The 26410-nt window shown below is 40.1% G+C and overlaps 1 protein-coding gene across 1 annotated transcript in view; it reads right to left on the reverse strand.

Moving 5' to 3' along the window:
* Positions 1 to 1748: 1748 nt before the first annotated feature.
* The window catches only part of ttc7a (tetratricopeptide repeat domain 7A), a 64199-nt gene continuing 39537 nt past the window's right edge, over positions 1749 to 26410 (reverse strand). Inside the window, exons 16-20 of the mRNA XM_062995051.1 lie at positions 22278 to 22394; positions 22090 to 22196; positions 19201 to 19335; positions 17533 to 17735; positions 1749 to 2045 (exon numbers count right to left, since the gene is read on the reverse strand). Of these exons, the coding sequence (XP_062851121.1) occupies positions 1827 to 2045; positions 17533 to 17735; positions 19201 to 19335; positions 22090 to 22196; positions 22278 to 22394 (781 nt within the window). The 3' untranslated portion in view covers positions 1749 to 1826. The remainder of the gene's footprint in view (positions 2046 to 17532; positions 17736 to 19200; positions 19336 to 22089; positions 22197 to 22277; positions 22395 to 26410) is intronic.

Genomic DNA, 26410 nt, shown 5'->3' on the forward strand with positions numbered 1-26410 from the left:
GTTTATTAGTTTGCTAAATACTTCAAAAAGCAAAGGAACGGTCTGACGTTTAAGTGATGCTACAGGGCATGCTGTATGAAAGGATTTAACAAACTGAAGTTCCCTTAGCCGATATCACATGATTTGTGTGTACGGAATACAAGGGCACTGCATAGGGACCCTATGGAATGGAAGGTGTACAGTGACTGCAAGTCCATTGCAGGGCAAATGGAAAAAAGAGACACTTTACAGGATTGTTACTATATGAGCTCAACACGAACTGTGACAATTTGCATTAGAGGCACAAAGTGTCCAGAAAGTGCACACAGAGTTGTAGGTGTAAGAAGAATCAAACCTGGAACACCAAACCTGGAGCAATGGAAAATAATATGGACTAATGCGCCCACTTTTACTCTATTTTTACATCTGGACAGAACAATGTTTGAAATGATGACTTCAACTCAAAATGTTTGCTGTCAGCTGTTTAGTATAATGGGAGATACATGTATAATAATATAGTCATCTGGTAGAAATAATTAGGTCTAATTGTTTTGCATAGTCTTATAACAGCTGGCTGAGCTATAATGGTTATCACAGCTAGAATATGAGGCAATTATACAGGACCAGGTGCACCTTATGGTGCAAACGCTATTTCCTGATAATGTTTCCAAATTCCAGGATTGTAATACCTCCATACACACTGCTAACATTATTGGTGTGTATTGGTGTAATTAACATCAGGATGAAGTTAAGCACCCTTTATTGCTGTACCAACCATTAAGCATCCTTCAAGGTAAGTAGTGAAGTAGATCTTTACCTTCTTCATCTCTCAAAAAATATTTATTTAAGGGAATGCCCCAAAATTGCACTACCAACCTGGTTGGACTTGTATGACATCATACTTGGGCATTCCTAAAATGAATATATTTGTATTATTTTACAGTGTTTATTCATGTAGGTGAAGTTGTAGAAGACATACATTAGTGCTTAATAACTGTTATAAGTTCGAATTTAATTACCTTATTGGGGAGCATGAAAGTCATTAGACTGGCAGCTGGATTTCAAATTGTAGATGCTGTTCAAGGACGATGTCAGATTTGACTTTTTTCTTAGCTTTTTGCGTTTGTTATTGTAATAATTTTCTGGGAGTGGTTCAATTTTCTTTGGAAAAAAAGTGCAAAGGAACAATCAGTCCGGTTGGTTGTATCGTCCGTTTGGTTGGTTGGTTCTTAAAAAGTTAATTAAATCGTTCTCGGCAGCCTTTTGTAGGCTGGAACTGTTGCATACGACTGCATCAACAGTGAAGAAAAAACCCCATACGACCTTCCCTCTCTCATACACTGCCAACTGTGTCTGTTTGGCACCTGACAGAGCTGGTAGCATTGCTGAGACTCAAACTCAGGACCTCGAACCCTAGGCAGTGGTGGACTAGCATGTTAGGCTGCTGATTTGTTTCTTTTCAAACACTGCATAAAAGCTTCATATACCCTTCCCTTCCACACACATTGTCTTATTGTACTTAGAGTTAATAACATTGCTTTATAAAGAATGACCATCATATTTATGCTCGTTTTTGTCGATTAAAAGTTTTCAATAGTCTCAACACGGCATACAAACATTTGTTATATTATATGCTTTTAAATTAGTTGTGATTTCAAGTTCTAGTGTCATTGTTATGATACAAAAATTTCACTTAATAATTAGAATCAGTAGTTCTAATAAAGTTTTTTTTTTAATAATAAAAAAATAGAATAAAAGCTTCACCATTAAGATGCACATGTATGTATAAACACGTGTGAATATGCCTGTGTGAATGTGTGAATGTCAGATTTGTTGGAGTTCTACTCTCACAGTTCTCGTGGGATGATGGTGAAAGGCCTGATGGGACAGCTGGCCTCCAGCTCCAGTGCTGTGAGGAAGAAGTCAGGGGCCTGCAAGCTTCCCTGAACCTGCAGTGCCTCGCCCAGGCCGCTCCATGCCTCGTGGGCGAGACTGTGGGTCTGCACCGCATCACGCAACACTTTCTCTCCCAAACTCACCCGGCCCATTCGCACCAGCAGTTTACCCTACACAAAAACAAAAGGTGGTATTTCAGTTGTAGGGCATTTTCCACTGCATACGTGAAAACAAGAAGAGAGAAAATTAGGAACCTGCAATAGAAACAATAAAAATCTGTGATTTGGTAATTCTCTTGAATCTTTATTAAACTAATAAAAGCACAAAGAATTCCAATACATTAACAGACCGATGTCATTGTTTTTTGTAAATAAAACAAATTTAGACTTTGTGTCTGCAACATACTCAAAAAATTAGGACATGTTTACTACTGTTGCATTACCTTTCCTATTCATTACACTTTTTTAATGGTTTGGGGGGTGACTTGGGGATGCAGGGAGGCCCGTGTTGGTGTTTGACATTGAACTTGAACTGATGAACGTAACCAAAATTTAACATGACGTTAAAATCCTAATAATCAAACAAATTAATGGGTTGGAAACTGAGGACACTAACTGTTGCAGTTTTGCAGATGGAACTCATTGTTGCTTAATACAAGACTTTAGCTGCTCATCTGTGGTCGGCATGGTGTGATTCACCATACATTTTCAATTGGTTACAGATCTGAACTGCAGGCAGCCAGTCAAGCACACTTTGTTAAGTGACAACAGTTTTCCCAAGTACGGTTTTGATTATAACCATTGTGGTTAGTTTTAAATATAACCAATGTGGTTATATTAATCACAGTAGTATGACGGTTTTTATGTAAAATCATGCTGTCTGACAGCTTAAAGGTCAAACACATTCAGCAATGCCAATGACTGAGATTTCTCCAGTTACCCTGAATATTTTCACAGTATTATGTAAGGTAGATGGTGAGAGCCCTATGTTGTGTTATCTTGCATTGAGATGAGGTTCTTTTTAAACTGCTAATTTTCTTAAGCCTCTTAAAAGTAAATAAAATCTATTGGATTTAAAATGGTAAATATATTGTCTTACTCCAGTGGCATTCTGTGATGTTTGTATATGACCAAATGATGGTCCGTCTGTTCCTTGCATCACATATACGGCCCGTATATGCCTATATATACATTTAAACCACCTCCTTGTTTCTACACACAATGTAAATTTTATCAGCTCCACTTACCATATAGAAGCACTTTGTAGTTCTACAATTACTGACTGTAGTCCATCTGTTTCTCTACATATCTTTTTAGCCTGCTGTCACCCTGTTCTTCAATGGTCAGGACCCCCACAGGACCACCACAGTGCAGGTATTATTTAGGTGGTGGATCATTCTCAGCACTGCAGTAACACTGACATGGTGGTGGTGTGTTAGTGTGTGTTGTGCTGGTATGAGTGGATCAGACACAGCAGCGCTGCTGGAGTTTTTAAATACCGTGTCCACTCACTGTTCACTCTATTAGACACTCCTACCTAGTTGGTCCACCTTGTAGATGTAAAGTCAGAGACGATCGCTCATCTATTGCTGCTGTTTGAGTTGGTCAACTTATAAACCTTCATCAGTGGTCACAGGACGCTGCCTACCGGGCGCTGATGGCTGGATATTTTTGGTTGGTGGACTATTCTCAGTCCTGCAGTGACAGTGAGGTGTTTAAAAACTCCAGCAGCATTGTTGTGTCTGATCCACTCATACCAGCACAACACACACTAACACACCATCACCATGTCAGTGTCACTGCAGTGCTGAGAATGATCCACCACCCAAATAATACCTGCTCTGTGGTGGTCCTGTGGGGTCCTGACCATTGAAGAACAGCATGAAAGGGGGCTAACAAAGCATGCAGAGAAACAGGTGGACTACAGTCAGTAATTGTAGAACTACAAAGTGCTTCTGTATGGCAAGTAGAGCTGGTAAAATTGACAGTGAGTGTAGAAACAAGGAGGTGGTTATAATGGTAGGGCTGATCAGTATGTGTGTGTGTATATATAGTATATATATATATATATACAGTGTATCACAAAAGTGAGTACACCCCTCACATTTCTGCAAATATTTTATTATATCTTTTCATGGGACAACACTATAGAAATAAAACTTGGATATAAGTTAGAGTAGTCAGTGTACAACTTGTATAGCAGTGTAGATTTACTGTCTTCTGAAAATAACTCAACACACAGCCATTAATGTCTAAATGGCTGGCAACATAAGTGAGTACACCCCACAGTGAACATGTCCAAATTGTGCCCAAAGTGTCAATATTTTGTGTGACCACCATTATTATCCAGCACTGCCTTAACCCTCCTGGGCATGGAATTCACCAGAGCTGCACAGGTTGCTACTGGAATCCTCTTCCACTCCTCCATGATGACATCACGGAGCTGGTGGATGTTAGACACCTTGAACTCCTCCACCTTCCACTTGAGGATGCGCCACAGATGCTCAATTGGGTTTAGTCCATCACCTTTACCTTCAGCTTCCTCAGCAAGGCAGTTGTCATCTTGGAGGTTGTGTTTGGGGTCGTTATCCTGTTGGAAAACTGCCATGAGGCCCAGTTTTCGAAGGGAGGGGATCATGCTCTGTTTCAGAATGTCACAGTACATGTTGGAATTCATGTTTCCCTCAATGAACCGCAGCTCCCCAGTGCCAGCAACACTCATGCAGCCCAAGACCATGATGCTACCACCACCATGCTTGACTGTAGGCAAGATACAGTTGTCTTGGTACTTCTCACCAGGGCGCCGCCACACATGCTGGACACCATCTGAGCCAAACAAGTTTATCTTGGTCTCGTCAGACCACAGGGCATTCCAGTAATCCATGTTCTTGGACTGCTTGTCTTCAGCAAACTGTTTGCGGGCTTTCTTGTGCGTCAGCTTCCTTCTGGGATGACGACCATGCAGACCGAGTTGATGCAGTGTGCGGCGTATGGTCTGAGCACTGACAGGCTGACCTCCCACGTCTTCAACCTCTGCAGCAATGCTGGCAGCACTCATGTGTCTATTTTTTAAAGCCAACCTCTGGATATGACGCCGAACACGTGGACTCAACTTCTTTGGTCGACCCTGGCGAAGCCTGTTCCGAGTGGAACCTGTCCTGGAAAACCGCTGTATGACCTTGGCCACCATGCTGTAGCTCAGTTTCAGGGTGTTAGCAATCTTCTTATAGCCCAGGCCATCTTTGTGGAGAGCAACAATTCTATTTCTCACATCCTCAGAGAGTTCTTTGCCATGAGGTGCCATGTTGAATATCCAGTGGCCAGTATGAGAGAATTGTACCCAAAACACCAAATTTAACAGCCCTGCTCCCCATTTACACCTGGGACCTTGACACATGACACTAGGGAGGGACAACGACACATTTGGGCACAATTTGGACATGTTCACTGTGGGGTGTACTCACTTATGTTGCCAGCTATTTAGACATTAATGGCTGTGTGTTGAGTTATTTTCAGAAGACAGTAAATCTACACTGCTATACAAGTTGTACACTGACTACTCTAAGTTATATCCAAGTTTTATTTCTATAGTGTTGTCCCATGAAAATATATAATAAAATATTTGCAGAAATGTGAGGGGTGTACTCACTTTTGTGATACACTGTATATATATCATTAAGCTGGGTCCCAAAGGAAAATATTACAAAGTTACTAAGGAACAATACAAACCACTATGGAATGGAAACAGACACTAAATGTGGGATTATGTATTTAAAAACATGTACCGTGCAATGGAAAAGTAACTGTAATGAGCTCCTGCAAAAAAACTCTTAATAGTCACATGCTAATGTTTATATTCACCTTAGTTTATTTATAAATGTATAAACAGCTTGCTTTCTCTTCTTCGCCCATTTTAATTCACCATGGCAATTTAAGTATGACTGTGTACTCTTTCCAGTTTGGCAATCTAAACTACTGATAAAGAACTAGCTTATTACTACTTTTCCATTCTGTGTGTCCCAGGAGAGAAAGTAAACTGAGATATTCATGTTTTTAGAAGAAACATGCTTGTTTCTGTCCTTTTATATTTAGTCCCTCTGTGTAGCATTAGTGAATCCAGGGTCTGCTGCAATTCCTTTTTAGTGAGGGACTGCAGAATCAGGTCATCTGCATGGAGCAGGAAATTGGTTTTAGAGTCACGTAGCGATGCTCCAGACCCCCTATTAAACAAATACATAGGGCTTATGCTGCAATATTGCTACTGTGAAAACAGATGCAACAAGACGTGACTTCTGGTACCCTTGCTCCTTTCTTATTCTATCTAAAGAAGGCTAGAGATTTGAAATTTGGGAAAAGACAACAAAAAGACCTGAAAGACGGCTGTGTAAAGATAATTCAAACACACTGTGTTGCCTCTGCTGTACAGTGGTGTAAAAAAACTGCTGCATAGATTGCATATTCGTGGCTCTTAATAATCTCAATTTAATTAAACAAAACATGATTATGACATGGGTGGCACGGTGGGTAGCACTGTCGCCTCACAGCAAGAAGGTCCTGGGTTTGATCCCCAGGCGGAGCGGTCCAGGTCCTTTCTGTGCGAAGTCTGCATGTTCTCCAAGTGTCTGCGTGGGTTTCCTCTGGGAGCTCCGCTTTCCTCCCACAGTCCAAAAACATGCAGTCAGGTTAATTGGAGACACTGAATTGCCCTATAGGAGAATGGGTGTGTGTATGTATGTGTATGTGTAGGTGTGTCTGCCCTGCGATGGACTGGTGGTGGATCATTCTCAGCACTGCAGTGACACTGACATGGTGGTGGTGTGTTAGTGTGTGTTGTGCTGGTATGAGTGGATCAGACTCAGCAATGCTGATGGAGTTTTTAAACACTTCACTGTCACTGCTGGACTGAGAATAGTCCACCAACCAAAAATATCCAGCCAACAGTGCCCCGTAGGCAGCATCCTGTGACCACAGATGAAGGTCTAGAAGATGACCAACTCAAAGAGCAGCAATAGATGAGCGATCGTCTCTGACTTTACATCTACAAGGTGGACCAACTAGGTAGGAGTGTCTAATAGAGTGGACAGTAAGTGGACACAGTATTTAAAAACTCCAGCAGCGCTGCTGTGTCTGATCCACTCATACCAGCACAACACACACTAACACACCACCACCATGTCAGTGTTACTGCAGTGCTGAGAATGATCCACCACCTAAATAATACCTGCTCTGTAGTGGTGTACTGGGGGTCCTGACCATTAAAGAACAGCATGAAAGGGGGCTAACAAAGCATGCAGAGAAACAGATGGACTACAATCAGTAATTTTAGAACTACAAAGTGCTTCTATATGGTAAGTGGAGCTGATAAAATGGACAGTGAGTGTAGAAACAAGGAGGTGGTTTTAATGTTATGGCTGATCAGTGTATGTATTTGTGTGTGTTTTAGTGTTTATGGCATGTCCATGGAAAGATTTAAAATGCACCCTGCCAATAACATACTGCTGAGTGATCAGCCCACTGCAGTCCAACACTTCCAACACTTACACTGTCCCTAATGACAAAGCATCCAAGCACACACACACACACACACCTAATAATGCATGCACACTAATAAGCACACAAACTAACCCAGAGATATGAGTCTAGGAAAGAGGGAGTGAGGCAACACACACACAGCTCTGATATTTCTCAGTGACAACAGATGGCTGCTGATTATGCAGGCACTTCAAAAGCTGAGAGGAGAAGAAAGTGACTCCTTGTAGAAGAGATGGAGGGAGAAAATCATGAGAAGCAAGATCCTCACTGAAGAGAACAAGCATATATTTATTACCCGGTTCATGAAACAGGTCATAACATGAAGTACCTACTACACCCATTTCCTATAAAACGGCTTCGATACACATGACAAACAAGGCCTGTTGGCACAATACAGAACAACAACAAAATCTGTTGAAATCACCAACTCGTTGTTGTGAACTCTAAAAGCAGAATGTGTTTACATATTGAGTTTAGGAACAAACCTGACTGCTTAAAAACTATCCACATTTTCATGATATTTGCATATTCAAAACACCACATTCTAATGTTTAAGATGCCAAGGTCTACAGCATCTACTAGGGAAGAACTATGACAATTGGAATGCATCACAAACTGCATACTTTTGTACTCAATAGCATGTTAAATTAATGTACCATCAATGTTTTTATTACCACTTTGGCACAATATTCAATATATGAAAAAACATTCACTGTGCACACCGGAAGATAAGCTTGGTAAACATCTCATTCTAAAACCAACTGCAATCATTAAGCTACTTCCCCTCCCTTCCCCCTTGTGGCTATAACAGGCTTAACTCTCTTGTGAATGCTTTCCTCAAATCAAGATGGAGTGTATGTCTGGGGGTTTGTGCCAATTTGTCAAAAAGGCATTTGCAAAGTCAGGCACTGATGCTGGATAAAAACAGCCTAGCCATTGGGACGTGCACTTGTCAGTGAGCTCTCAATACCGACAAGCCCAGCTAAAAATAGAAAGGTTGCGTCAGGAAGGGCATCTGTTGTAAAAACTGTGCCAAGTCTGGTATGCGGACCAGATTTGCTGTGCGACCCCTACATGTGGGTGCAACCGAAAACATTGATGTAAACACAATCACAATATAAACTAAGTATTTGTAATGAATCAGTCTGTAACACCCTTTTCCACCAGCAGAGAGGTGTGCAGGACAACCAGCAGTAGGTGTCAGCTCAGAGATTTTTTTGACACAGCTGGAAAGGTAGACATCTGTTCCTGACAGAGATCCTAAATTCAGAAGTATCTTTAATGTCTTACCCATCATTGATCAGATTTTTCAAAGTCAATCTCTAGTTAGGGTTCAAGGGAGAAGCTATGGTCTGCAATCCGACTGTGGCACGTTGGTGGACTGAGTAGCTAGAGTGAGTGTTTAATTGCAGGTTTAACCTAGTGCTCTTACCTCGTTAGTTCCCTATTTAGTTACGTTTTTTTGGTAAGTGTTCTTTCTGAGCAGCCACTTTGTTCAGTGTAACTGATATTTGTTTCCTTTGGCCTTCTTAGTTCTGATTCTGTTCAGCCACAGCACTTGGGTATAGAATTAGCTTAGTGGTGAGTCAGTGGACTGAGTTCAACTGCAATTCCAACCAAGCACTCTCATCTTCGTATTCTATTTTGTTATGTGGTTTGGTTTAACCGGAAACGATCAGTGTGTTTGGGGAACCAATTGTGTTCGCACATTAAATAGAGTCTCAACCTTGCTTTCTGCATTTTCTGTTAGCTCTGGTGGTTACCTCATGCTGTAGGCTGCTTCTCTCTGATGCTCTACTGTATGGTTCTGAATCCTGCTATGGGGTGTGTGTGTATTTGTGTGTGTGTTCTTTCTAATCAGCCACTCTGTTCAGTGTGGCTGACATTTGTTTACTTTCTTAGTTCTGATTGTGTTCAGCCAATGTACTTGGGTCTAGGATCGGTTTGGTGGCGAGTCAGTGTACCATTGTTCTTCACCAACCATTACAATATTATACAGTAAGGTATTCAAGTATTTAACCACGATAGTTTTTGCTATTTAATATATTCCAGTGCATATATCCACCTTAAATTTACCCACATAATATATTCTGAGTGCATACTGATTTACCACAGTGGTAAACATGCTTCAGGCCAAGCGTTTTAGATTGTGTTGCAGCCATCACATTTACAATGAACCTAGATATACTGTACTAAAACCATTAGAATTTGTTTCATTAAAACATTAAATATTGTGTCTTTGTACTGTTTTTAATTGAATACAGATCTTAAGGGATTAGCAAATCATGATATTGGGTTTGTAATAAAAAAGATCCACAATGGCATAAAGAGGCATGATGTAAGTAAGAGAGCTTTGAGGCTGCTGTGTCATTGAATGGTGAGCATAAATACTGGCATGCAGATCAAAGATCATGCAGTCAGCATCTGAATGTGCTAATCCTGCTGCATTGCTAGCCTTATCCCTGTGTGAGTCGGCTGCCATGAAATGAGCTACACTCACCAGCTAATACAGCACAGCTCAGAAAACATTCACTCACCTAAACATACAACTGGTGTATAAAGTTTACATAGATTCATAGGAGACATGTGTGCTATGCATTCAACTGTTCTTGTTTTTGCCTGAACGATCAGAACACATACTACGTTGTCAAAAAGTAAAGATAAAACAAGACTCAGTGTATGTCCTTAAAGAATTAGGTTGTTTTCTGCCAAAATTGGAGAGTTGCAGCAATGTAGCTAAATAATTATTAGGTTTGGTGGATCATAGCACCAGCGCATTTAAAATATAAAAACAGTTTTATGACCATATAATGTACAAAAGGTAATATTTAGAAATACAGGCTTTAGGGTCTGGATTTCACTGTGTCTAAATGAGTTTTTTGTAATTATTGCAGTTTTGTTTTATGGTTTATAAAATATGGCAGCATATGTCACGCTAAACCTCCAATATATGCATTTGTGTCAATGGTACCATCACATATACGCCGACCAGGCATAACATTGTGACCTCTGACAGGTGAAGTGAATTATCTCTTTATCACAGCACCTGTTAGTGGGTGGGATATATTAGGCAGCAAGTGAACATTATATCCTCAGAGTTGATGTGTTAGAAGCAGGAAAAATGGGCAAGCGTAAGGATTTTAGTGAGTTTGACAAGGGCCAAATTGTGATGGCCAGACGACTGGGTCAGAGGTCCTCCAAAACTGCATCTCTTGTCTGGTGTTCCCGGTCTGCAGTGGTCAGTATCTATCAAAAGTGGTCCAAGTTAGGAACAGTGGTAAACCGGCGACAGGGTCATGGGCGGCCAAGGCTCATTGATGCACGTGGGGAGTGAAGGCTGGTCCGTGTGGTCCGATCCAACAGATGAGCTACTGTAGCTCAAACAGCTGAAGAAGTTAATGCTGGTTCTGACAGAAAGGTGCCAGACTTCATTCCTCGACGGGTCAGGGCTGTTTTGGCAGCAAAAGGGGGACCAACACAGTATTAGGAAGGTGGTCATAATGTTATGCCTCATTGGTGTATGTAATTTACCCATGCCATGATATATGCTGGCTTTTTTCACCTTTCTTTGAAAACATGCTTAATGGCCTATTTCCTCTTTGGCACAGAAAACCAGATGCCCGTTTTTCCAGAAAACAAACTAAAATATGGACTCATTTAATCACGCCATGATAAAGTTTTAGGTTGCATTCCTTGCTGCAGTGGAATCAAGTGACAGTGGTTTTCCAAAGTACTACCAAACAGGTAACAACATTAATAATAGCAGCATTCAATGTCGTACGACGACTCAAAGATCACGCACATTTAGGAGTGGATTCTGGCCATGCCCTTCATGAACTATGATTTCTACAGAATCCCTGAATCTTTTCATAATACAATGCAAGGTTGACAGTGAAAGAGCTTGTAATCTTGTGCTGAGAAATGTTCTTTTGAACTGATTAACAGTTCTCTCAGCAAGTTTGGCACAAAGTGGTGAACCATGACGGAAGGGATTATTTTAACAAGGGCCAGGGGACTGGAACACTCACTCACTCACTTTCTTAAGCGCTTATTCAATTAGGTTCATGGGGGTGTGTTTCTCTGGAGCCTATCCCAGCTTTTCAATGGGCGCAAGACACACAGTATTATTCTGGACGGGACGCCAGTCCATCGCAGGGCAGACACACATACACACGCATACACACACCCATTCTCCTATAGGGCAATTCAGTGTCTCCAATTAACCTGACTGCATGTTTTTGGACTGTGGGAGGAAAGCGGAGCTTCCGGAGAAAACCCACGCAGACACGGGGAGAACATGCAAACTCCGCACAGAAAGGACCTGGACCGCCCCGCCTGGGGATCAAACCCAGAACCTTCTTGCTGTGAGACGACAGTGCTACCCACCGAGCCACCCTGGACTGGAACAAGCCAATTGATACATTGAGGCTCATTACATAAATGTCTCTAGCTGTATTGTATGTATATTTTTACACAACCCACAATAGTCTTGCAAAAATGATGTGTTCCAATTATTTAGTCTCAGAAAAAGAACCGTTGCCAAAATCAAAATCCCTGAACTACCATGACATACAGGTATGTAAATTTTGACCTCGACAATATGCTCACACGTATCTAAAGTGTGCATTTAAAAGAAACAACACACAAACACACGAGCATAACTTCTGATTCCTGTAACTCTTCATTATTGGCAAAACCTCTTTGTGGTTAAATAAAATTCCCTCGTTGCTAGGCAATCCCATAACGGTCGGAGAAAGAGTAAAGTGCTATAAATAATGTATCTGCATTATCTAATCAGCTCACAACCAGCCCCATCAGAGAGAAAGAGAGGGAATGAGAATGCCCATATGAGGCTGAGTGTAGTGAACAGTCAAGCAGAGACAGCATCAGTGTTGAGTCACAATGAGGTGCAGTAAGGTAACATCTGATATAAACTCATATGACACAGTAACGTGTGTATTACTTAAATCAACCAGCTGCCCAATATCACATGTTTTGAGATGATTAGAAAACACACATTCAGGACCTGAAATACAAACTAAAATACCAACCTTTTCCTATCCTACTGTTAGTTCAGCTTACCCAGACCGAAATGTTGTTGCTATTTTTTGGGCAGCACGGGTGGCCCATGGGGGAACTCCCTACAGACATTGCTGCTGTCTCATACCAATCAATAACACAAATGACATCTACTGAAGTGTGTTTTCCCTGTAGGTATTTATAGCCTTTCATTTTTTTATTGGGATTTCTGTGGGGGCGGCATGGTGGCTCGATCGTTAGCACTGTCCTGTGTTGAGGTACTTTCTGTGTGGAGTTTGCATATTCTCCCAGTGTCTGTGTGGGTTTCTTCCAGGAGCTCTGGTTTCCTCCCACAGTCTAAAAACATGTGAGCTAGGTGAACTGGAGATACAAAATTGCCCATGACGGTGTTTGACATTTCACTTGAACTGATGAATCGTGTGTAACCTGTAACTACCTGTCCTGTAAATGTAAAACATGACAGTAAAATCCTAAGAAACAAACAAATAAATGGGATTTCTCGTTTGTGGGGGGCATAACATTTTTATTGGATGGTAAAGGTTAATTTGCATGTAGTTAGTCGACATGTTTTAACAGCCATGTGTAATTTGCAAAAAATAATTGTGCAAATAACATGAAAAGTGTCTCAAGGTGTGAGTGAGTAAACAGGTGAGTGTGTGTTGCCCTGAGATTACCTGGTGCCCTGTCCATGTTAAAAATTAAATTACAAAATGCAAAACTTGAATTCTAAAAAAGTCCAACTTAAAAACTCCAGCAGCACTGCTGTATCTGATCCACGCATACCAGCACAACACACACTAACACACCACCACCATGTCAGTGTCACTGCAGTGCTGAGAATGATCCACTACCTAAATAATACCTACTCTGTGGTGGTCCTGGGAGAATTCTGACCATTAAAGAACAGCATGAAAGGGAGCTAACAAAGCATGCAGAGAAACAGATGGACTATTGTCAGTAATTGTAAAACTACAAAGTGCTCCTATGTGGTAAGTGGAGCTGATAAAATGGACAGTGAGTGTAGAAACAAGGAGGTGGTTTTAATGTTATTGCTGATCGGAGTATACTTATAACTATTTCACTTACAGGGAAAACTGGCAGCATTCTGCCAACTCGTAGATGTGTTGAGTCATTCCCAAAGCATGTAATTTGCATTTGGGACCTTGTTAAAGCAAAAAGTATTTAAACAATCATCATTGCATGATTTTCAGCAGAGCACACTGACTGCAATCCACAAATGTGTATGCAGTATGTATGTTGTTCAGAAATAAAAGCAAAATGTGCTCTGATTGGCCAGGTATTGGGAGAAAATGGCCTGGTTTTGCTGTGCTTACTCCAGTGCTGACTAATAAAGACCTTGGCATCATGGATTTACAAGGAGTGGAGGAAGCTCTTATGTTAGCTCACCTACTCCATGTGGGCTGCAACTGCAGCCTCCACATGATACAGCATAAGTAGCATCTTACAGCAAGAACTGCGAATGATTAATTTTTTTTACCACTCTTAGTTCTCTATGTAGGCAAAAGAATGTGGATACCTGACAACCTGACAATAAGCAGACATTCTACTTCAAACTCTCGGCCATTAATAAGCAGTTGTACCCTCACCCTTTGTTTCTATAACAGGCAAACTGTGTTTAAGTGGCAACGATTTTCCAAACTACTTCTGCTCGAAGGTCATGGACATTCTGGCCTTGCACTACATACAATGATTTTCTGAATTACCTGAATCTTTTCACAATATTATGTATGGTAGATGGTAGAAGACTTCAGTTATTTGCAAACTTTTGTTGAATTTTTTTTTTCTCAATACTCAATTTGTCTTCCGCTGCTGGGGGATTGCAGTCGAGGTGGGTATATTGCTGCTCACACCTCCTCCGACCAGCGCAGTCCTTTGCGGAACCCTTTTTCACCTATGCATTCTGCACAGTTGCCTCTCTATCTGCCAATCAGGGTCCTTACACAGTGTTTGAAGACCCCACCCACATAGTCCGGTCATCCCGCCCTAGCAGAACGTGTCTGCTGCAGGCACTGCCAATTATGCCTGCTACATAGCACCCAGTCGACCAGTGGCAACGCCAAGTTTCGAACCGAGGAGTTCAGAATCTCGGCGCTGGTGTGCTAGCGGAATACCCTGCTGAGCGGCAATTTTTTTTCTTTTAAATAGTTGACAATTCTCTGATGAAATTCTTTCACAAAGTGGTTGAAGGTTGCAGACATCAAATTTAAATTTGTTTACAAAGTACAATTAATTTGGTCAGCCAAAACATTAAAAGTCAATTATTTGTACTTTTGTCAGTCAAATGAACATGCCAGAGAATTTACAAATCACAAAATACTGCCTATATTGCAATTTCCAAAATGCTTTTCAAAAATGGGGTTTGTACATTTATATACTCCACTTCATGCCACAGATTTTTTCTAGTGCACACAGTATTTTTAATGAGTCTCTACCAAACAGATGAGATGATCACAAAAACAACTATTTTTCAGCTGCTAGTTGACATATAGGTTAGAAAGGCTGTTTTCTTAAAACCATCTACCAATATTTTTAAGTTTAACACATGTCAACCAAGGAGTAGATACAGCTCAAACAAGATTATCTTAATACAGCTTATTTAGACTCAAAGTAAGCCCAACCAAATAGTTGAGCAGACAATGAATGTGTTAAGGGAAAAAAAGACAATGCTATTTTGCTCAGAATGTACTGTACATACAGTGTACATGGTGTAAATGTCAACATTATGTAATGTTACACCACCACAGCTAATGTATTTGGAACAGAGCAGTAAGCATTAGTAGCATTTTAAAGGCAATGTCTACAGGCCAGCCATGGTGAGTATCCAGCACTCAGTGAGTAACCGCAGACCGGTTGTTGGGCAGACAAGACCCAATGCCAGAAACATAGAAGACTATGTCATCTGGTACAGACCAACAGAAGAGATACTGAGGCTGCATAGTTGAAGGCCAGTCAAAGTAACCATGCTACTGTCCATCCACTGTCCATAGGAATTGAACATCATCAGTGGAAGCACAACTGAATATGATCTTATGGTGCAGTTAGGCTCACTGTGCTTTTAATGGAGCAAAATACTGAGTGGAAACTGCCACTCAGTGCTGAAAATGCCTGATCTCATACAATCTCGGAAACTAAGTAGGGTTGAACTTGATCAGTGCATGGACGGGGGAAGATCAGCACTTATTTACAGGCTTTTAGAACATAATTTCCTGTCCCACCCAGAAACACATCTTTACTGAAAGTCCATGAGTGCTTTCAAAGCTCTGCTTCTTTCATGTCATGTCACTACGCCAGCTTCGCTTTGTGATTGGGCTTTTTTGCTTCTTTATTAACAGTGTCATTGCTTTTCAATTTGATTTGGAAAGCCTTGTGGGCTAGAGCAATTGAGTGAACACTACCGTACAAGAGACATACACTAGTGTGAGGATACATACACATTAAAGAGACGTGTGGGACATGGTAGTCATATACTTCGAATAATTTTCTGCAGTTGTTCTTTTAAGCTAAATGATTAAAACAAGTAATTGTTTTAGATTCTTTCTTTTTTTTGCAATGTCCTAATTTGGATATACCTGATGTCCCTGTGCACTCAGGCGACCTCTAGCAATTGCATGACACAAATACATTGGTTGCTTACCAAAACACTGCTGGGAAAGCTGTACTGTTTTTTTCTCCATAAATATGCTAAAACTAATTAGCTGACCAGGAATGGTTTTTACTATCTCAATAGTACAGCCTATTCTTTTGGAATGTGATGTTCAAAAAAACTAATGGTCAGGAGTCCACAAACTTTTGGCCATTCAGTTTACATCTGCAATTTTCCTCAATATGTAGATTTAAGTTTACACCCCCCCCCCCCCCCCCCCCCCCCACACACACACACACAGGCAAAAAAACACAATAAGACATCCACACAGGCAATACCAATACTACATGCTGCACCACTATACCCCCTAAACAATTCAAATAAATTATATTTACACCTTTTCTGATCCATACTTAGTAATATGGATTTTTGGATAAATAATTTTTAAACTTTTGCAGTCCTGAACAAAATAATGAAATAACTGATTTGATATATCTTAGGCTCCGCCTAATTCACGTCATTAAGGTTTGTGTTTAGCGATTTACCATTTTTTATTCCCGTAGTGTATGAAATATGAGGCACAATATGTAATATGAGGCGGTCCTAGCACTCATTAGACAATTAAGTTAGTGTAACAGACTTTTCTGTAGTGTAGTGTGCTGACAATGTTTGATGTACGTGTTTATGTATTGAGTGCATTTTGTGCCTTTGGGGATTCCATAATTAATGGAAAAGTGTGCTTCTCTACACACGTTATCATCTCTGTGTAGTCTATGCTGTGCCTCAAAAGAACAAGCCAGTAAAGTATTCTGCTTCTGACAGTTTGTCTATGTACAGATTATTTCTTTCTTTATACAATGAGCAAACTGTAAAGACCCTCGGTTACACTAGAAATCGGTTAGTCAAAATGTCCAAGATGTCAAAGTGTAAAGCAGCTAAAAACACTACTCGGGTAACTGGGTTTGGAAAACAAACTCACAACCAGTTCTGTGGACACAGGGTGTTATTTAATGACTGCCATGAAATGTGGCACTTTTGCTTAAAAATCCATGAAATCTGTGAAATTAAGCAGATTTTCCTGTGAATCTAGTAGGGCCCTAGGTATAACTAACAACCTAGTGTCAGAAAGTGCCAGCTAATAACAGTACACATGTTTATTTACACTAGTGAAAACATATAGCAGATGTGCTTAACGTCACCACCAGTGGTGTTGAAATCTGCTGTGGTGTGAAGAGAAGCTCAGATCCTCTACATCCTCTACGTTTTTAATCTGGAGGCCAATATGAGTAAGAGCATAGTGTGAAAAACTTTGTGTCCACGTGTGGGTGGAACAGCATCCATATCTGTGCTGGTGATGTATGTGCAAACACATGACATGAACGTAAAAGGTCATGACGTTAGAGTTGCTCAGCTGATGTGCAGTACGTGATGAATGTTATTATGGGATGGCTATAATTATGTGCAAGAGAGAAAGAACCTCACCAGATGGATTAGTATTTGATGTCCTGTTGGGTTGATGGCCAGAGCTTCATCGTACAGACTCTTGGCCTCGCTATCGTTGCCTCTGCGCTCAGCGAGTCGGCCCTTCAGCAGCAGCACTGAGTGGGAGGTGGGGAATAGTGATCCTGCTTCCTGCACACAGAAATGTGCCTCCTTCAGACGCCCAGCGGCCATGAACAGCTCCCCTATAACACCCACATACACATATACACACATATATGCTTAGCCATGACAGTCTGTTAACCTGACTAACAAACATCTGGTATGTACAGTCATTGATTATTTTAAAAGGGACACCTACCATACAGATGAACTTTGTGGGTTTACAATTATTGACTGTAGCCCATCTGTTACTGTGCATACTTTGTCCCTAAAGGCAATAAATCAAAGGAGACAAACCCTAGGAACTCACTGACCAGATGCTGTTTGGGTGGCAGACCATTTTAAGCACTGAAATGACACTAACATGATAATAACATGGTAGTGTGTGTAGTACTGGTATAAGGGTATCATATGCAGGACTGTTGTAGGGATTTTTAAACAAATCTATTTCAATGCTGGGAGAAGAACAGTACTCCAACCCAAAAATATAAAGCCAACAGCTTCCTGTGATCAGACAGTGTCCGGTAAATAAAGACTGGATCGAACCCAAGACCTTCTTGCTGTGAGGCAACAGTGCTACCCACCGAGCCACCGTGCCACCCAGATTGTGTTTTGCGATTTCTAATATTTAACACTTGTCCCACGTTTACTGGTTAATTTGCACTATGAGGTGGACCTAGCAATCCTACAGCAATTAAGTTAGCAATCGATTAGTCAAAATGTCCAAGTGTAAAGCAGCTAAAACATTACTGGGGTAACTGAGTTTGGAAAACTCCCAACCAATTCTGTGGACGTGGTGGTGGTGGTGGTGGTGGTTGGGTCGGGGGTCAAAACATGGATGGGAATGTGTATTGTAGCTTTTATTTATTCTATTATTGAATTCATGAGTGTTATTTAATGACTGCTGTGAAATGTGGCACTTTTCTTTAACAATCTGTGAAAAACAAGGTCCACGAAACAAAGCACATTTTCCCGTGAATTTAGTAGGGCCCTACTCATGCCAAAACAACACACAGTATCACAACTTGCCAGCCACCTCCACATTTATTGGCCATACTTGGCAATTTTGTTTACTTTTGTTTTTGTCTGTGCTACAAGTGGAACATCTATCAAATACCAGAACAAACTGCTGTATCTGACAAATCTGGAAAAAATGTAATTCCATGTATTCCATATATACACATTTGCAGAATAACTGAAAATCAAACCCTGTCGCTTCAAGTTCATTAAAGATTAACTTAACTAACCCATGAAGACAGGTTGGGAAAATTGCTAACAGAAGAGCCCACATTCTCAAACTGAATGCCTCCAGTGTGGACCCTGCGTGACATCACCCTCTTTGCCACACACTGACTTCCTACCTCTTGTAAAAAAACAAAAAAAAAACAAGGATGTGGCTCATTTCGAGCAGGAAATAAACCCATGCCAGAGTAATGTTGGGAAAGGAAAAAATAAGGACACACACAGTGTACACACATATAATGGCTTATCAAAGTTCTCTTGTTCTCAGACACCTGATGGGCATAGGCTCATTCATGATTTTATTACCTGCCTGCAACCAGATGCGCTCCAGTGTGGTCCAGATGTGGGAAGGGCCATGTCTTTGGGTGGAACTGATAGCAGACACTTCAGACATGGCCTGCTCCAGTCGAGAGACAGCTAAAGATGGAGCACTCTGAGAGCCTAAGACAAAGAAAGCTTCATGAATATGAACAATATTCATTTACACACATACACATTTTCACTTACACATCACTTGTTAAAGGCATACTACTAATTTAACCAATCTTAACATCAACCTTTTTCAATGCTAAAATTATATCTGAACACCATTATTTGAAAACTCATTTACAATAAATCTATAAATATCTTAATTTATTAAGACTTATTAAGCAGCATTCATACCAACAGCTTGACTAGAATGAAAGAGGACAAAGCAAGCTTTTGGTAGTGCTAAATTTCCCCTTATGCTGAGCTAATCTAAATAAGCTTGTGTGTGAGCCATAAGCAGACCGGATGAGCTGTGGACCTTATAATAAAGTAGAAATAAAAACAAACAGTTTTTCAGCTGTTTTTGCATCCACGGTTATGTAACTTTTATGTAACCGTGCAGGCGGCATCAACCATCCAGGAGAGACCGTAATTGCAGCAATTCCTCTTGCTCTCCCATCTGGCAGACGTTAGCCAATCATGTCTGGATGTAGGTGCCCGGCCGGCTGGTAGCAGAGCTGAGATTCGAACTTGCACGCTTGAGATCTCAGCAATGGTAACAGGATTTTTTTCTGCAAAGAATAACTTCCAAGTAGTATTGTTCTAAACAGTAATATTGCTTGACCGAAGGTTTTTATTCCCTTTTTTTGAGTGATCCATGATTGAATAAAATACACAAGCATATTCCTAGTATTGTTTAATAAGGTGCATCATAAAGAATTATGTACTTTAATAAATGACATTTAAAAAATGCCTATTTTAATAATATTCCTGAAATGCAGCACTACAGTACTTGTTTTGTTGTCATTAAAGTACGAAGGACCTCAAGAAGTTTCCGCACTTTTATATTTTCATTGGAAACGGTGAGGGTGGGATGAGCAGTAATTGGTCGTGTCTGACAGACTGAGAGAGCTTATAGTCTGGATTTAGCGCCACCGCTCAAAAAAAGTGGAAGAAGATTTTGATGTGATGACGATGTAAAAGCAGCGATGCCTCAGTGGCTACACGCTCAACCAAAACCATTTTTTGCTGATGGCATTAAAATGGAACGACGCTGGGTAAAATGCATCAGAGAGTGACTTTAGAAAAGTGAAGTTTTTTTTTTTTTTAATTCTTAATAAGTTAAAAGTGCAGAAATCTTTTGAAGAACCCTCATATGTATGTCATAAAATTACAATACAGATAGGCCAAAATAAAAGTAACAAACTGACTGGCTGTATGTTTAAAACAAAACATGGTTCATTGTTCACAAGGTTTACCTACTCACTGTGAATAGAAATACTTTATGAGACAATGGCAAATATTTTTCATTTATTTCTTCTTTTATTACCATCAGCATCATGGTGAGTCAGATTTCCCTGGAATCACTGAGTGCAATGCAAGAACACACCCCAGACAGGACGCCAATTCCTCCCACCCCCTAGACATAGCCAATCATGTCTGTATGTAGACGTCTAGCATCAGTAATGGGTTAATGGAATTTATTGCTGCACTACTCGAGCTCCACTGGCAAACATACCAAATGCATCTCGGCAGACTTTTTGGGAAAAATTACTTTACTATTTACCAGGATGAGGGACAAACCAAGTACTGTGTGGAAGCAAAATATAAAATGTTTTGCTCATACTTGACATAATATACATTGCAAATAAATATACATTACTATGTCACATCTATAACATCAAAATTCCACCTTAGGCTTCTATGCTTTCTGATTTTTCTCAGTACAAGAAAATATTAAACATTAAAAAAGTAATACAGTGGTACCTTGTAACTTGACGTCCCCTAAACTTAAAATCTTTGAAACTTGATGTCCTTCGTCGAGAAATTTGTACCCTTACACTTATAGTTTCCCTTAAACTCGACATGTGCGACTGCCGCTTCTTCAGCTTTTTTTGTTTCTGCCGCTTAGTGCAGCGCTTGGCTTGAGTGGTGCGAATATGAGATAAATCTGCATTTGTGTGGAGTAACCGTCAAATTCACTCTGAAAGCGTCTACATGTTTAGCTGGATTTTTCCTCCTGTTTCACTTTTAAACTTGTGTTTTAGATGCTGAGAAATTGTGAGAATCAGCTTTTCCAAGAGAGCTTAATGTGACTTAATGTATTACAAGAACGACATAGACATCTCTAATTATTACTGCTCATACTGCGTTTTTTTAGTATAATAAGTCACGTTTAGCTTTGTGCACAGAAACACTCCATAGGAAACAACGACACAGCCAGCGCAAAAACGGTTTTGCTGCTTCTAATGTGAATGCGCCGTTACTAAACAGAATATGTTATTCCATAATCAAGCATCTCCATGATTAAGGAGAAAACAATAAAAAGGTGAAGGTAAACAGCACATTTTATCGTATTTTTTATTGATTTTAACTGTTTTTAATTGTATTTTTAGTGTTTTTTATATTATATATATTATTTTCAGTGTATAAGCGTAAAAAACAACCCCATTAGCCTAAAATATATGCAGTTCCACATGACCATAGAACACATTACCAGGTTTCCCATACATCCTTATGGGAAAAATACCTTTAAACTCAACGCCTTTTAAGCTCAACACCAGTCCTAGAATCAATTGACGTCAAGTTTCAGGGTACCACTGCGTTTGTGCTAATTATCTATGTTACAGATGCAGCAGCTGGAGATTTAGCTCACAATGCTGCAGTATTCCTTTAAATTCAGCCATGCACACACACAACACAAACACATTTCACAATAATATAGACCTGTTTCTGTCTCCTGGAAATCTGGCAGTGTGAGATGTACACCACTGGACTTTCTGGTTAATGGGCCGGGTTCAGGAGGAGGAGTACTGCTGTTGTCATCAGGCTCACTGAAACAATAAGCTCTGTTTCAAAATGGTTCATCCTTTCTGGCAGAAACAACACATCAACACATGCACACGCATTTTTACCTTGACCGAGCAAAGTCATAACGGCTCTGCCACAAGTGTAGCATGTCCTCGCATGTCTGCAGTGCTACAGCTGGACCAAACAGAGCCTCCTCCAGTTTCACTTTAGTGAAGAGCAGACTGAAACACACACACACACACACATCATTTTAATAAACTCAACTGATGACAAGGCAATCATACACATAAGACCAGTGAGTCATCAGGGTGTCATTAAAAACCCTGCATGGATGATATTTTTATAAGCTGAGCTCTTTAGCTGTGCTAATGCTTGTGGATGAAGAGTGTGGGTGCTGCTATCTGTAGTATGTAAAGCTCTCCTTCAGGCTCCTGTCTCTGCTGACAGGAACACTACTGCAGCAAAGAGCACTACGACCACTGAAGCATGCCTCCTTAGTAGTCTACGAGTGAGTGAACAAGCAGTATACGTGGAAAGCAGAAATATCTGTCACAAGAGCAGCAAAGTGCTAAATGGTTTTACTCAAGCATGCCAAGTGCAGCGGAGGGACTGTAATGTAGGGTATAAATAAAGCTAGTTAAATTTAAAGCATAGTAGACAAAACTCCCAGGGAAACAGGATGTCCCAGACAAAAGTCCTTCACCAACTGTCCTTGAAAAAAATGTCTGAGGCTATAGGACAATGAAACTTTTTAGGACAATAAACTTTCCCACAATGCTGGTGGGGCCTTAAAATGTAAGTCAAGTCAAATGTATTTGTATAGTGCTTTTTACAATGGACATTGTCTCAAAGCAACTTTACAGAATCCAGGACCAACAGACCAAAAACCCAGAGGGCAACAGTGCCAAGAAAAAAACTCCCTTAAAATTACAGAAAGAGACCTTGAGAGGAACCAGACTCAGCAGGGGATCATCCTCCTTGGGTGACCTGAAGTGGCCTAAAGTGGGTAATTCAAGGTAATTTATTTAAATTGTTTAAATTTTAACAGCAGTTTAAACATCAGGAACAAATGAATATACAATTTGAAGAATAAGTTTAGGTTTAGTAAATTGGTTGGTTGGTATTAAAGCCTGCAACCACTGTGGAAAAGAGAATCCCTGCTGTAGGACCAAAACAAATAAATATTCTTATAAATGAAACACAATACCTGAGAAATTGGTAATTGTTTAATCAGTGCTGTTGGTTAAAGATCAAGAAAGTTATTTTAATTGTCAAATTCTGCAGCCCTGCCATCAGATGCATCTCCTCTCAGTGACATACGTTTTAATTTCAAGTTAAACAGGAAAACTATTCAGCCTTTAAATCGTTACTTACTAGCCTAGCGGTTAAGGTACTGGACTAGGGCCATTCAGGTGGCGCAGCGGTAAAAACATACACTAGCACACCAGAGCTGGGATCTAGAATACATCGTATCGAATCTCAGATTCGATACGATGTGCAGCCCTGCCTGCCGCCTGGGCTGAGCAGCCACATGAACAGCGATTGGTCTGTTGTTCATATAGGGGTGGGGGGTATTGAGCCGGATAGGGACTCTCTCATGACTGATGCGGCTGATTGATGGCGCCTGCACAGAGACGGGGAGAGAGTGTGAATCAGGGTGTGTCTCTCCGTGCACAGAGCTGGTCCGCAGCTGATCTCGTCTAGTGTGGGTGACAGGGTGCATACGGCTGCTGCCCACGTGTCAGAGGGGGCGTGGGTTAGCTTCGTTCTCCTCAATCGGAGCTGGGGCAGGCATTAGTGGAGAGGATGATGTAATCGGGCAATTGGACGCGCTAAAAGTCGGGAGAAAAAAGGGGAGAAAAGGCATAAACAAAAAAAGGTACTGGACTAGTACTAAGAAGGTCTCTGGTTTAAGCCTCACCACTTCCAGGTTGCTGCTGTTGGACCCTTGAGCAAGGCCCTTGAACTTCAATTGATCAGACTGTATACTGTCCCAGTACTGTAAGTTGCTTTGAATAAAGGCATCTGATAAATGCCAACAATGTAAACTACACTTAAAAAATAGAAAATCTAATCATCTAAATATGACATTGTTTATCTGATTGTTAAACCCTAAATGTGGATATGTCGGCACTTCTCAACAAAAGTGATGAGGATATTTTATTACAGTATTATGTTGTCAGAAGTAACATTGATGTATAGATGACATCTGTATTCTTTTATTAGCCTATTTAATCAGTTCCTTGCCAAAAAATGTAAAAGACTACTACAGTAGATGTAGTATTTCTCTTTTATGCATTTGAAAGACAAACTTGCTTCACTTAAGGTATCTCGGTTAATATTACTATTCCACCTTACAACAATTGCTACACTACTTTATGTTGTTTTTCTGTTTAATAACTAGTCTTTTCCAAAATTAAAGTGATGCATTTGACATGTGATGTATGCCTGCCAGTTTAGCTTAAACGAATGTGAGACAATTGGGTCCCTATTTAAATTAGAACATTCTACGGTGTTTTAAAGTTACAAGCCTACAAGTGTTATCATAGCAATGTAGTAATGTGGCACTCATTGCTACTGAAATGTCTTATTAGTGAAAATGAGAAATCCTTAATTATAATAGTACAAAAAACCCAACATATTGCTCTTGTTTTTTTACTGATACATAGTATAATGTGGATCAGCTGCTGAAGAAGTTTGACCATGTTGGAGTCATGTCCTCCATCGTGAGACACAGATGATTGATGTGTCAGTTTCTTTTAATTGACAGTTATCTGTGCCTTGTTAACATTAATTCACTTCATTTGAGAATCTTTCTATATATCACGGTTTCTTATTTACAGCTCTTCTTTTGGAAAACCTGCTTTTCTCTGGAACCAGGATGGTTTTCTCAGCAACAGTCTGCTAAGAATTAATGCTAATAAGGCACAGATGACTGTTAATTAAAATGAACTGACACCATGATCATCCATCTGTGCTGACCAAAAATGTTGGTTGCATGTTTTACACGATACAAAAATATCTGAAAACAGACAGTAATTCAAACCTAGAACAATGTCCTAATAGAAGATATTAAGCATTCAGCATAGTGACTACGATGTAAAAGTATTATAATAAAAAATTATAGATAGCATAATATGATTTATAAAAAGCTGTAATCCACCTAGAGTTAACCCAGTAGAAGTGTAAATTCAAGTAATACATTGCTGACATTAAGCACTTTAACCACATTGTCAGCATTTTATTTTAAGTCCATTAAGCAGGAACAAGGAGCCAAACCTGTAATCATACACACTCGGGTCCAGAATCTCGTATGTCAAGAGTGAAAGTGATCCTTCAGACAAAACCCAACCTTCTAGTCATAGTGGCAATGTGATATGAGCTATATGATATGAGAGGAGCTAAGTGCAACCTGACCTTACACTAAACACAGCAAACACAGCTCAGCACACATTTCAGATCGCCGGGGTCTGACAAGAATACCATACAGCAATGCTGGCTGATCTAATCACAGAAAAAAGTAGATGGATAGAAAGTTTTCAAAAAAATATTTTAAAAAATTCACTTTTATAATAATATGGATACATAAGGTGCTCTGTCCTATCTGCCAGCCTGGCATCTGTACAGGCATGATTGGCTATGTCTCAGGAAGGGGGGTGGCTGAAGCCCTGTGATGGATTGATGGTATTTCTGTCTCGCGCCCAGTGCTTTCTGGTGGAACCGAACCTACTATGACCTCGATTATGATAAAGCGATTAATAAAAAAATCACACACACACATATATATACATACATACATACACACACACACACACACACACACACACATATATATATATACATATATATATATATATATACATATATTTACACAGTCTCTCTGCTTTAGAAAGAAATGATTTGCCTGTTGCCTTAGTGTGTTATAAATAGAGATACAGTAACAGTAGTGTTTTAACAGCACTGGCACCCGACAACTACACTCCCAGATACAGTATGTGGTAATTTATTGCTATATCAATAACAGCTTGTCATTTCACCCAGACCTAGAACGCTGGTCTAGAACAGTGATATTTAAACCAGAGGATAATTTTTTTTATGTTTTAGGTAAGTTAAAGTAAATAAGAAGAATACATATTTAGCAAAGATGACTTAAATACACTATTTTGCAGAAAAGCAAAGTAATGATATTTAATAATAAATCTTAAAAAACATGGAGGATTTGAATAACAGATTTATT

This window comes from Trichomycterus rosablanca, chromosome 5 (genome assembly GCF_030014385.1).
Source record: "Trichomycterus rosablanca isolate fTriRos1 chromosome 5, fTriRos1.hap1, whole genome shotgun sequence".
NCBI lineage: Eukaryota > Metazoa > Chordata > Actinopteri > Siluriformes > Trichomycteridae > Trichomycterus > Trichomycterus rosablanca.